The following is a 14596-nucleotide window of genomic DNA, read 5'->3' as shown; positions in this document are numbered from 1 at the left end:
TTCATTACTGACACGGGCTCCTTTGTAGTGCAGTCATTGAAGCGAAAAATACGGTCTTACCTCCGAATTTTTTTACTGTGAACCGATTTGCATGAAATTTTGGAATTAGGCTCATCTTAACCCCTTAACTTCAAAAGTGAAAATGATCTGAACTCCGCCTATTATTTTTAAGGGGTGTAAACAACCCCTTAATGGAAAAATCGACATTGAGCCATTTTATCGCTACAAAACATGTTTAATAGTAAGTGGTGAAATTTTAAAGTGTTTTCTAACACAATTACCTCATATTAAAATCATTTTCAACCCCTTGAAAATCTTACAACCCTTGCAAACAACCCCTAAATTGAAAAAAATCACAAAAAAATACTTTGTTATGACATAAAAAGATGTAAGTATAGAGTAAGTAATATTTTATATTCTCTATAATAATTATCAAATTTTTAACCCCCTTTCAACCCTTGAAATCTACCTCTTGATAAAAAATTGTTAAAAAATTGTTTTGATAAAATGAAAAGAATTTAAATATTATTCCACACTCTCGAAAATGATTACATATTCTTAAGCTTTTCTACCCTTAAAACTACCCCTAAATTAAAACAGTAAATATATATGATTACATATTTCAAAATAATTTAATTTAGAGTAAAAAATTGCCATTTATTGAATAATATATTTACAAATTTTATAAAATTCACTCAAATGTGTTATATATACATATAAGAACGTTGGTATGTATTCATGCCTACGTTTCCAAAATATATGAGCCATATTATGTATATACAGAGTGTATATTATGTCTGGAAACACCCAAATATATCCTTTAATAATTTAAATATAAATTTGAAACCTCTTACAATCGTGATAGAGATTGGGCATCTACTTTTTGGAACAATGTTTTGTTATGTCACACCAACGGGGGACGTCCTGCCGAGGGTATCGTGAATATTCTTAATGGAAGCCTATACCTTGTGATACATAATTTTAAAGGTAATAGCTTACTGAATTGAATGCCACAAACCGCATCTCAAAGGAATTATTCTGTCAGAAAATAGAGCATTTTTAGTATTGAAAATTTACTGATGTTCAACAATGTAATTTTAACATGGTTCTTGCCACAAAATGTGTTACACTAATTTTTTAGCATTTTTTTAAATGTTCAATTAAATAAAACAAAAATTTCATTTTAAGCTGGTTCTATTAGCACAAATTTGCCAGTTTTTATTACAGTACAATTATGGAAATACTTATGTTATTGATTTCTTATTACAAATAAAAAATAATGTATGCTGTTAGAAAAGTCTTAAAACAAACGTTTTACCTGCATTTGGTGTCAAAGCAATTGTTCGAACTGTGTTCCTTCTACGGTTTGACAATGAGCCAATCTTGTGTAAAATGATTTGACAGAGTTGCCTAACATTTCTTCAGTTATCACAGCAATCTCCTCTATAATCCTGTTTCTTAGGTCTTCCAAATTATGAGGCTTTCTTCTATAAACATTGGATTTTAAATGACCCCATAGGAAATAATCGATTGGTGACAAATCCGGAGATCTTGGAGGCCATTCGATTTCTCCTCTTCGGCCAATCCATTTATGAGGAAACCTTAAATCCAAATACTCTCTTACCTGTCTCCCATAATGGGGTGGAGCACCATCCTGCTGAAACCATACATTATCAAAGTATTCTCCTGATGCAATTTGAATAGCTGGGATTATTTCATTTTGGAGCATATTGTAGTAAAGTTCGGCATTTAAATTTCCATTGATGAAAAAGGGTCCAACAATTTTGTTACCTAAAATTCCACACCATACGTTCAGTTTTTGTGGTTGCTGTGAATGGGACTCAGTAATCCAATGTGGGTTTTCACTAGCCCAGTAACGGCAATTGTGCCTGTTAACATTGCCATTTAGGAAAAAAGTTGCCTCATCAGAAAATAGTATGTTGGTCAGAAAATCTCTATTGTCATCACATTTGCGCATCACAAGTTCACAAAACTCAACTCTTCTGTCGTAATCATCCTCACTTAACTGTTGGACTAAATGAACTTTAAATGGTTTGTATTTATTAATTTTCAAAATCTTACTCACAGACATAGGGTGCATATCATGTTGCTGTGCAGCTTTTCTGAGCGATGTATGTGGGTCTTCAATAAATGTTTGCAAAACATCTAGTGCATGTTCTTCATCTGTTGCAGATTGTATCCTACCCGACTTTGGCCGATTACGTACACTCCCTGTCATTTCAAAACGCTCAATAGTTTTTGATATTGTTGAAACACTTATGGGATTCCTTTCTGGGAAAGTGTCATTAAACAAATTACAAACTTCCCGATAAGATCTTTGACGATCGCCATATCCTCGCATCATCAACAGAGTAATTCGTTCTCTTTCAGACAATTCCATTAAAATGCCAAATAAAAACTGAACTACTGTAATTAGATAACTTGTTGACAGCAATGCTTCAGAGACACTGATTAACTCGACAGGAATGATATGACCTTTGTCCATTTGTAATTCCCAAGCTTTAGACTTGTCTAGTGAAAGCTCCATGCTCAACAAACTGAAACCTGTAGACCAGATGATTAATAACACAATAATGTTTCTCATAGGCTAGTGACCTTTGTCTCTTTAAACCTTCCTGCTGACTGGAAAACACCAAGTACAGATTCATAAGTAATCAGAGAAAGTGACTCATAAGTTTTATTCATTGTAATAAAAACTGGTAAATTTGTACTAATGAAACCAGCTTAAAAATAAATTGTTTATTTTATTTTAATTGAACATTTAAAAAATGCTAAAAAATTAGTGTAACACATTTTGTGGCAAGAACCATGTTAAAATTACATTGTAGAACATCAGTAAATTTTCAATACTAAAAATGCTCTATTTTCTGATAGAATAATTCCTTTGAGATGCGGTTTGTGGCATTCAATTCAGTAAGCTATTACCTTTAAAATTATGTATCACAAGGTATAGGCTTCCATTAAGAATATTCACGATACCCTCGGCAGGACGTCCCCCGTTGGTGTGACATAACAAAACATTGTTCCAAAAAGTAGATGCCCAATCTCTATCACGATTGTAAGAGGTTTCAAATTTATATTTAAATTATTAAAGGATATATTTGGGTGTTTCCAGACATAATATACACCCTGTATATACACATTACAATAGTTTTGGATCTCTATTATACTGCGTACTTTCACATTGCTCCAAATATTCACAGTCCGAAATTTTCAGTTACTAAGCAGAAAAAAATATGATAAGTTTTTTGACCATAACTCCTTCAATTTTCATGCTATCACAATTAAAAAAAACCATTTTAAAGGTAATTAAAAGAGCTACAACATCCTTCATTGCAATATATAGTAAAAAACCTTTTTCTCAAACGGTGAAGGGTTAAAGGGCTTAAGAGAGACTGTGATTGCGCTGCTACGCGCTCTTTAAACAATCATATTTCCGTCAATTTTTGTTTGACAGAAAAATCTAAAAATCCAAATTGTTTGTCAGAAATATACCTACATTTTTCATCCCTACACTTTTATACGTATATGTCGTCATTTTTTAGATATTATGAAAAAAGGTGTTTTTAAAAAAATTTGAATCTTTTTTTAATCGTGACTTTTTTGAAAAATATGTGTCCTGAAGCAGCCAAACTGATAAAATCTATAAAAATCTTCATAATAAAGTAGATTCTAGGCGGAATACAATTAATTTTAATTTTGGTGGAAATGGCACTTATGAAACCCATTGATTTAAAAGAAAAAACATTAGATGCTCCTCTTATTTGCAATACAGCTCACTTATTTTACGTGCAAAAGACTTTTAATAGTGCTCATTTTAAAGCTTATTTCAAGCACTATAAAACTCTTTTTTATTAGAATGCCTAAAATGCATCTGCTCGCCGCTAGATGGCATTGACCACATCGATTAAATTTCAGAGAAAATAAAAAACGGCTTTGATTTTTAATATCTAGCTTAATATTGCACTTAGAGTACTTTATAAAAAGCCAAATGGTTCATTGTTGTACCTGCTACAATTGTGTTCTTTATACAATTTTCGATAAAACGTATATTTTTGGAGATATTTGCAAAAAACCGATGAAAAACGTACAAAAAATTGCGAATTTTCAATTGCCAATAACTTGAAAAGTATTGGATTTTTCAAAAAACGTTATAGATGATTTTTTGCTTAAAATTAGGCCTTCTATCGATATCCGAGGTTATTTGAAAAAAAAAAATAAATTCACCCCCGAGAAGGGGTGGCAACCACCCCCAGGGTGGTTGCGGAGTTCAAATCATTTTCACTTTTAAAGTTAAGGGTAAGATGAATCTAATTCCAAAATTTTATGCAATTCGGTTCACAGTAAAAAAATTCGGAGCAATAATGCTTCAATGACTGCACTAATACATAAAATGCTAAAACATAATTGACAACAGAGTCGCACAACATCCAAACTTTTACACCCCAACGGTGGTGTTGCTTTTTTGGCACATACTGCTGTAATACAGTATGGGATTTTGTCCCAATGAGACACTCATCAATGATACCTGCTCATGAGGAGTATAGTAATGCCTAAAGAGAATGTTTGCGTGATCAACAAGGAGCTGAAATTTTCCACATGGATCGTTTGGGTTTTGGGCCAATACATCATTATTAACAATGTGGAAAAACCGTAAAATCAGTTGAAATCTGTCACGTGGAAACATCTGTCTGAACCAAGGTGTTGATGTAGGCGGCAAAGTGGACCAGTAAGAAAATATTGTCGGCTTCCTTACAATGCCCATATTGATAATGCATGCAATAAAAGCTTTCATTTCTTGTAGTGTCACAGGGAGCAATTTTTTTACTCTGGAATTGTCTTTATATTCAGTACTGTGTAAAAGTTGAGTAGCATACCTGTTGGTTTCCCTTACAAAAGTGAGCAAGAGTGTCTGTGTAAAAAAAAAGATTAAAATACGAGATTGGGGGTGAATTAGATGGTGGCATATGCTTTGGACCTGGCAGTTCTTGAAACCTAACTGGACCAAGGGGGAAATCATCATCAGGTCCAACTTCTACCCAAACATCTTCAGTGTCACTTCCTTGGTCAGAATAATTGTTTAGGCCTACATTAGGTGGATTATTTATAAACACAGGAGGTCTATTATCTTCAGAAGGAGCATTATTAGGTGGATTATTTATAAACACAGGAGGTCTATTATCTTCAGAAGGAGCATTGTTTACATTATTATCAAGTGTATAACTATCATTTGTTTCAAGTACGCTACTACTTGAACCTTGATCAGTTAGGCCTAAGCCTATTTTATCTGATGGGGTTACATTTCTTTTTTTTAAAGGCAAGGACTTAGCAGATTTCCGTATTTTAAGTTTTTGGGGGGTTGATGATACAATACGATCACTTAAAAATTCTGAATCCGATGATTGGGATGGTTCATAGTCTTTGTCTTCATCAGAATCGTCAATTTTACTTGAAGACGATTTGTGAATATCTTCATCAGATGTTGGGATTTCGTCACTTTCCACATCATTCTGCTCATAAAAACCAAATGGTTCACTTATAAATGAAGAATCACTGATAATTCTGCTGCTTTCATTGTCCAAAACATCTTCAACAACATTCCGTAATAACTCATCATCACCTGCAATGTTCTTATTAGACATAGTTTGTAACTTAGTAAAATATAATACACACGGAAAACACAAATGAAAAATGAAGTAATGCAATGATTTGGAATACTAATGAAGTAGTATTTCACAATTATAACACAATTTAATGGATAAAATAAGATAAAACAGAGTAAACAAAGCACAGCGTCAGTTCGCTCGCAACGTAAACATCCGAACTGACCTTCTTTTTATTTCACGTCAAAGACGTATAAACAGCTGGTCATCGGCAATCACATATACAAATATCATTACTCTATGGCTTTTGGATGAACTGTCATCGTTTGCAGCCAATAAATTGCATAAACTGAACCAATATATCTAAAAATACGCTGCGTCTAAGACGTAGACGCTGTAGCACTAAAAGGGTTAATTTTCAGTAAAAATAGAAAAGTTTATTGTGATTTGTTTTTTATTTAGTTGAATATTCTAAATCAAGTAAATTATTATCACTTGCAAAAAACAATGATTTTTAAGTTTTATGAAAGCAATATATTCATCAAATGCTTGCTATGTAAGTAGTGTTTATGTGTATTAGTGATGTGTCAAAGCCAAATCTGGAATCGATAGAATCTCCAACAAAGTTTTTGGATTCTAGAATCTAATTTGCCATGCAACTATTTATTGGACAGGAACATAACATCTGTCCATAACATTGTTCCACTCTTCCGGTCCAACAACATAGCGGAAACCCCCAGGATGGTTCATTTCTGACTGGTTTATACCTTCTAGTTTATACCGTTATATGCACTTCATATAGTACATATTTTCCCAAAACAGTTACTTGTTACTGGTAAGTATAAGTTACATCCAATGTTCTTGGAAGTAAATTCTTGGTGGATTGATAACCTAATTGGCACGCGTATTAATTATTTCTCTCGGGAACTTTGTAGCTGCCGAACCTTGCTACTGAAGCTACGCCTCGTGCGCCTTGTCCGTAAGTAAAAATTTATATTTTCGTATCATAAGTTAGCCATTTCATGCGAGACATCTAATTTGAATGTAATATAAAGTAAAATTATAACTTGTATAGTAACTTACCCTGAATGTGTTTGTCAGATTAACTTGGATAATATTTGTGACGATGTCCTTCTGACGAGACCATGTTGTCGTGATTATAAGTTGTCTCAATAAATGGCTCATACCATCGTTCGTTTTAGACGAGTTGCAGTTCGCTCTTAGTGCTCACTTCTTGAGTTCAAGCACAATTACTTCATGTTTTACAATTCCAGTCTACTAATCTTCCCCTTTCCGACTACAGCTGCATTGTCGAGCCAAGAATATTGACGCCCGCGTTTGTGATACAAGTTCATCATAAGGGAAGTTATTTTTAAAGTTTTAATAATTATTAATTTCAAAGGTACAATCCATAGAACATTGGAATATTTAGGCCCATCCCATGGTATCATATTTTAATTATATTTACACTCTATTTGGCAGCAACATGGCAATACTTTATTTTATTCTACCAGCTAGAAGTGGTGCTTTTATGTTTATTTGCCAATATTAAACATATACGTAAACTTTGAATTTCAAGTATTCATTACTATGACCTTAGCGGTATCCAACCCCATGTGTACTGTCCATTCGATACAAGTTGAACATACACTGAGTAAAGCAAAACTAATGTGTCACTAAAATCTGGGCAACCCTATCCAGGCCCGGCACATCACTAACCACAAATTTCCAGATATATTGGAGTGCAAAGATAGTTGATCAGTTTAATATACTACAAAGTATGACCGTTGGGCCTCAATAAGTGTTAAAACGTTATTAACTGATGTTAGACCTGTTACCTGATAAGGGCAAGTTACCGATGCTTTGACTAGAGAGGGTGGTACAGAGCTGGCCTCCTCTTATTCCAAGATAGGATTCTATATACTTTAAAGATTTTTTCATTGACTAGGGTCTACAAAATTTAAATATACATAAATCTGTAAAGAAAAATATAATTTTCACTCATGAATTATACTTCAATTTTTGTTAATTATAGGTGACGCCGGTCTATAGAATACCTTGCAATGTACATAAATATTTTATTTTTCTCATAGATCAATGTCAACGGTTGACGTAGCGAACATATTTTATATTGGGGTATTTTGATAGATTCTATAAAACACAACAATAAATTATAAACTTTGACCACCATTTTGATCCATTAAAATACAGAACAGACAAAAGAACATTATTTGGATACCCTATTGAATTCAGTTTGTAGGAAATTTAGGTACAAGATAAAGATTCCACTCAAGGACTACGTGACCAGCATAATTTTTTAACATTGCTGTAGACTGGCAAACACAATTTAATAGTACACTGTACATCTAATAGCATTCTTAGGAAAATGACAACTGAACTTCCTGTATACACAGCAATCAAAGTTCATAAGGGTAAGTGTACTCCCATAAATAATAAAATACTACTTGTAATAAATGTCATTTTCATGTTCAAAGGGATTTGCCCATGATGGCAGGACCTATCCATCCTGCAATTTAATGACACGACTTAACAAAAACCAGTCAAACAATTTTGTATGCTTGTAACACTTATATATCTAATGATTAAAAAATAAATAAATAAAAACAACAAATTAGCACTGGAATGTTGTTGATACTCACAGGCTTAGCAGTTAATATATTAATAATGAATATGGACAGCACAACAGACAAGAACTTCCACCAACAAGTTATACAGGTTACAGGAGTTACAAAAAAATGTTAATAGTAACAAAGCGTGGCTTTTATAGCATTATAAAACATCCCAAATCACATAAACGGATTATTTCTTAATATTGAATCTAAATATTAGTTATAACAAACCTTCTACAAACTAGGTGCTAAATTAGTTTTTTTTTATTTTGTAGAGAGTATTTCATTTTTTAAACATCGAAGCCACTCAATCCCTGAAATAATTGTCTTTTGTTGATCAATATGTATCTCTTGATCAATGACAGGTATATATATAACAATATATATGTTCCATGTTATGGCATGTCTTCAATATAGTAATACAGATATCATCATACATAATAATATTGGTGATGTGTAAACTTTAGCAAATATATGTTACAATTTTTGGACTTATAATTTGACATAAAAGCATGAAGCTTGATTTTTGTTTGTGATTATTTGTATATGACGAATACAAATTTAAAGGTTAAATCTTTTAAACTTCATTTCTACCTTTATTAAGTGTACTTTATTAAAAAAAACTTCATATGCTTACTTTCTGTCTTTAACATGAAATTTTGAAGTAACTCAATGAAAATTTAAAAAAATGTTAAGGTTCAACTGATAACTTTTTAGAAATAAAGAAACAGTTTACCATTGTCTGGACTGATAGTAATTGATTGAGTTTCTACTGCATCCTGCTGGTGACTTCATGATTCAAACAAGTAAATAACCTTCCACTGGATTCAGAATAGTTAATGAAAATTTGAAATGACAAACAGGCGAAAGAATATAATTTACCTCATTCATTTCATCGCTGTTATCCTCGCCTTCATTAATGATAACTTCTGGAGTAAACTTCATCATTTCCCAATCACCCGGCTCTCCATCACACTCCTCAAACTGTTCCTGAGGACAATTACAAATGTTCATAATATTCTATAGATATCTATAAATCTAAAATCACATCTCTTATCATCCAAATCAAAATATTTGCAACTGAATTTTGAGTCAAAATGAGTAGTAAACTATTGATGAGTTATTGTTGACTAATAATAGGACTGATATAAATATTAGTAAGTTAAAATGCCACAAGAAAGCAAAATCCTAATGATTGAAGGCCTGCATTCTCCTTCAATTTATCAATAACCCAATACACACAGAGAAAGAAAAATACATTATTCAAAATATTTTTCATTGAAGTAGAAATATACTGTAGAATTAAAAAAAATAAGTACTTTTTAATGGTAGGTTATTATTATCATAGTATATTTTTTTATTTATTTCGGAATATGCAAGGGTTTCTGAAAAAGAAAGCCAGGATTTGGAACAGGGTTACTTAAAAACTAGTCAAGGAACTAAACCGATTTAAATATAAAGTTGAAGTTGAAATAACTGTTGTGTTTTCTGTGTAGCATGGGAGGAAATGTTGACTTTTTCATGCGCAGAACAGCAGCACGGTGGCAGTTCACTATTGTTACTGGCGCGTATGACACCAGTGTGTTGAAAAGACATTCAACTGGCTGGGGAAAAACAAGTGATGATAAAATCTACATTGATGATTACCAACACAATTTCTTCAATTCAAATAAAAACACAACTCCAGAGATATGAAAAATTACTTCATAATTTTAGTATTTATTATTTTTGTAATATACAGGTTGTCCATTTTGAGTTTATAATCATAGACTATTAAGTGTTTTGTTCTCAACAATGACAGAATTTACAGGAAAGTTTAAACGTGGGACTCACTTACTTTTTAGTTACAATTTAAAATATAATTCCGAATTATAACATTTGGTCTCCATTTTCCAATATAATGGCCAAATTAAATTTTATTAATGAAACACTATGTTTTATTGTAGATTTAAAACAACATTTTAATATGTTTTTATTTTTGTCACTTTTATTTTCAACTTACACATTTAGGAGCCACAGCCTACTTACATTGTTTTAAATTAAAGGTTTGGCATGTTTAATAATAGTTGTGTGAGTAATTTGAAGCCTATGAAAAATATGAACAACATTAGTATTCAGTTGACTACTAGTACCATGCCAAGATTCAATACAAAATCATACTGTAACCACCATAACCAACAATGAAGTCAGGTTGTTTGGGGTTAGCTTTATATTTTTTGAGCACAACAGAAACACTGCTGTTTTGTTATCCTTTCTTTGCATATAAAGCAGTAAAACTTTACACATTAATACTGTACACAATACAAATACTTTATTTTTTATGTAAATAGGCCTATCTTATTTTTCACCATAATAGAGGACAGCTCATACTATGTCAGAAGAAAATCTTAAATGAGAGACACAGGTTGAGAAGAAGATCAAATAAAAGGTCTCAATAAATTGGAACACAATTCCGCAAATCCAGCCACTAATGGTTCAGTCTGAGGGGAAAGAGGCGTATACTGTTTCTTATATCCAATGTTGATTGTCAGGGTTTACTACTGTAACTAATTAAAAGAATTGCATGACAAAAAAGCTGTTTTCAACAAGATGTACATTTAAACTGCTGTCATTCTGAGTAGACTGATCTGGATATGATTCTAATAGTCCACTTAACAGTAACATCATTAGTTTTATTATCACATTTAAAATTATTCACACAACGCTTCTTAAAAGAATTCATTCAAAAAACTTTAGTAGTTTGTACCTCCTAAACGAGTAAGTCTAGAAGAAAACTATCAAGAATAAAAACTTGTAATAGGTACATATATATGTATATAAAAAATTGCAAAAAAATACAAGGTGTTCTGTGAGAAAATTTAAAGATGGTGGCAAAATTGTATAATTTTGAAGGGTTAACAGAAAACAGTTTTTCATTAGTTACAAGCAAACAAACTCTAAATTGTATATACCTAATTTTACAATGGATAACCCAAACATACCTGTAAGTTCTGTCTGAGAGTAGCATCTGACTGCTCACACTGGAGCTTAAACTGGTACGATTTATCTACTTGTGCCAAGCACTGGTAGCAAATGGACGATGGCAGCCCATCATTTTCAGCAACCTATTATAACATGTTAACTTTTAACACAGACACATGACAAAATTAGACATAGGCTTTTACACTTTTTTTAAATTTAACTACTAATTGGATTTAATTACAAAAACTTAGAATTTGGAAAAGACCAATTCAACTCAAGTAATACATTTTAAATTAACCTAGAAGACTGTCATTTAAGGTAGCTGTATATACATAGCAGAAACTTAAGAGGCAATTTTAAAGTTATTGATAAATGGAAGAATTTGCATTGATATAATTGTATTTCATTTGAAGAATTACAAGCTGATATGCAAGCTAGCTACCATTTGTTCTTAACTTTTTATCATACTGTTCTTGCCTTTATTTTTCAATTACTAGGACTTAGCCACAGATTCGCTCACACAATTTCCTGCTGAATAACAGGGATGCCATGGTCATATAATTTTCAAAAGGCATACCAAATACTCCTGAGATATTGATGGCTGGCTAATGGAAGAAGATAAACAAAGCTCTACTAAATCAAAAAGAATCTACTTCTAGAATAATGTATTTGGCATAGCTGATTTTGCCTTATTGCCCCGATCAGGGAAATACACACTTAGGCTTCAGACAAAAACTGCATACATATGACTATTTTAATTATTTCCAATCTAAGGTATTTCTGGTGCCATATTTGAGTTTGCTTTGTTGTCCTGATGAAGAAAATATATACATAGGCCAATGCATGTTTGAGAAGTATACTTGAATCAAATAACATCTACTTCTAGCACTTGCAATCTACCTTCAGTATAATATTAAGAGAGAAAAATACATAATAGCTTTTGAGAGATTGAAATTTGATGTTTTTCAGACTGTAGTTTTAGAAAAATGGAGTTAAGACATGTTAGTGTCCATTTCTCTGTTAAAGGTTTTATTACAAGCACAATGATCAAAATCAAGACCAACTTTGGGGATTGGCCAACTTACCTTTATTTGAGCAAAACTCATAATTCGCTGTGGTAGTGCCACGCTTTGAGGATTACTCTTGGAATAGGAGTTGAAGATAGGACACATGACTTCTGCTTCAACAAGGCACAGCCGGCACATTTTAGAACTGTCTCCGTTCATTGTGTGTTGGTTCCTAGACAGCATAATTACTACTAGAGTGCAGCAAAGAATAATAAGAGGTGTTTTTTAAGTAATTACTGTTTTTATATAAAACAAGTACTTTTTGAAACAACTAATTATTATTATTATGAAAGCCCACACTATTATATAATTTTATTCATAATTTCCACTAACTCAATATTAAGGCACTTATAAAAAATTTAACCCATTAATCACTTATCATGGTACCATCTCGTGATGGCCGATGCAGTACCAAAACAACCATCACAAGACAGTATTATGATGATGATGACCCACGTTATTAAATCTTTTTTAAACACTATTATGGGCTCAAATAATAAATTTTATGTATTAAAATTAAACAAAAAACATGTACTTTACATATAAATATGTATTAACCCCACAAAAACAACGTGAATAAAGTTATAATACTATACTTTTAGACTTTTTTTAACCAGTTATGTAATTTAATTGCCAGTAATGTTATATTTTGGTAAAACGATCGATCAGTGTCTTGTTTTTTAAAACATTTTAGTTTATTTTTGGATGTCTCCGATACATGTTGTTTCTGCAGTATAATCCATGGTTCGAGTAAACAAACACGGTACTGGTTGACGTCCTTTACGTTTTGTTATTACGCTGGTGTAGTTTGAATTTTGTAAACATGGCAGAGCTTTCTAATGAGTCTGATAGTGTTTTCTAAAAAATGAGACTGTATTCTAGCCTGTTTCATTCGCTTAAGAACAATAACTCAGTCAACCAAATCATAAGAAAATTATATTTTTTGTTAGTTTTACCCATCTGCTTGCACTTTTTGCTTGGATTTGTGTAAGAAAACACAATGTCACGTTTTTTGCTGCAAGGTGGCCTTAATAAGGTATACTAACCCTTTTAATGGTGACCCGTCTCCATTTATTAAGCTTTCTAATGTAAATAAACATTTTTTAAGAGATTTTAAAGATTACAATTTTTTACTCCTTTTAGTAATTTTTTGGATTTCATCCATTACTCATTTTAGCCTATCAAAAGAAGATGTCACATGACATCCATACTCCTCAGAGGGTTAAATGTAGAAATAGCTCCAAACAGTAGGAAATTAAAACACAACAAAGCAATTAAATAAGCCAGATATAAGTATTAATAAATTAGTTGATAAGGTTAATATTGATACACATTTTGAATGAAAATCATTTTAGGAGATGAACTTATAAATACAATAAAAAGACTTAACAATAAACATAGTAAAGATATAAACAGCATTTTAAATAATTTACTAAAATATATAACACACACTGTTTCTGAACCTCTATCATTTAGTTTTAACCAGTGTTAAATAGAAAGTATCTTACTAAACAAGTATCAAGAGTTATCGGCCAATCATTAATCCCAATCTTAGTCTAGGTTTTTTCAATTGATAATAAATTATTAGGTTAATTTTTTTTTAAATAATAATTACCCACATTTTTCTCAATTAGGATTTAGAAAGAGTAAGATCCAAGATTGGTGCTGTGGACAGACATGAAAGAGAAATTCTTTACACATTTGAAAATTTGAAAATAGACCCTTGGTGTGATTTGAGCAACATAGTGTGATTCATGATGACGTTTTATGGATGGTGAAATGTTAAGGTATATCTGGTACATTTCTAAGGTATTTTAAGTCTAATCTTAAGAATAATTCACAGTTGATTTTGGTTAATGGTGAAATATTCAAAAATGTTTTTGTTGGATGGTGAGTATCTCAAGGACCAGTGTTGGGACGACTCTAATTTTTAATTAGCATTTAATGATTTGCCAAACTTATTAAATCAAAATCCTTATTATATGCTAACGATACTACTTCCTTACATACTGCTGATAATGTAAATTAACTCAATTTACTATCTACTGCTACTTGGTTCAGAACAAATGGATTTTAATAAATAAAAACAAAACTTAAAAGAAGTTATTTACTTTAAGAACTATAGACGACAATAATATTGAAAAGGATATGGTTGCCAGACTATATTTTTAGGAATCTACATTGATTATGAGTTGAGTTGGTAGGCTTATACAGATTTTATATATATATATATATATATATATATATATATATATATATATATATCTTAAAAATGATCAAGAGTTATCTTTTAAAACAAATGACAAGTTGTGAA

At 31.5% G+C, this 14596-nt stretch overlaps 1 protein-coding gene across 2 annotated transcripts in view; it reads right to left on the bottom strand.

Annotated features, from left to right (window-relative positions):
* The window catches only part of LOC124365200 (zinc finger protein 723-like), a 49418-nt gene that overhangs the window by 28753 nt on the left and 6069 nt on the right, over positions 1–14596 (bottom strand). For both annotated transcript variants that reach the window (XM_046821161.1, XM_046821166.1), the window contains exons 2-4: positions 12301–12454; positions 11236–11358; positions 9137–9244 (exon numbers count right to left, since the gene is read on the bottom strand). In XM_046821161.1, coding sequence (XP_046677117.1) covers positions 9137–9244; positions 11236–11358; positions 12301–12441 — 372 coding nt within the window. In that variant the 5' untranslated portion in view covers positions 12442–12454. The remainder of the gene's footprint in view (positions 1–9136; positions 9245–11235; positions 11359–12300; positions 12455–14596) is intronic.

Source organism: Homalodisca vitripennis, chromosome 1, assembly GCF_021130785.1.
Source record: "Homalodisca vitripennis isolate AUS2020 chromosome 1, UT_GWSS_2.1, whole genome shotgun sequence".
Classification (NCBI taxonomy): domain Eukaryota; kingdom Metazoa; phylum Arthropoda; class Insecta; order Hemiptera; family Cicadellidae; genus Homalodisca; species Homalodisca vitripennis.
This window is presented reverse-complemented; position numbering and strand designations above follow the sequence as displayed.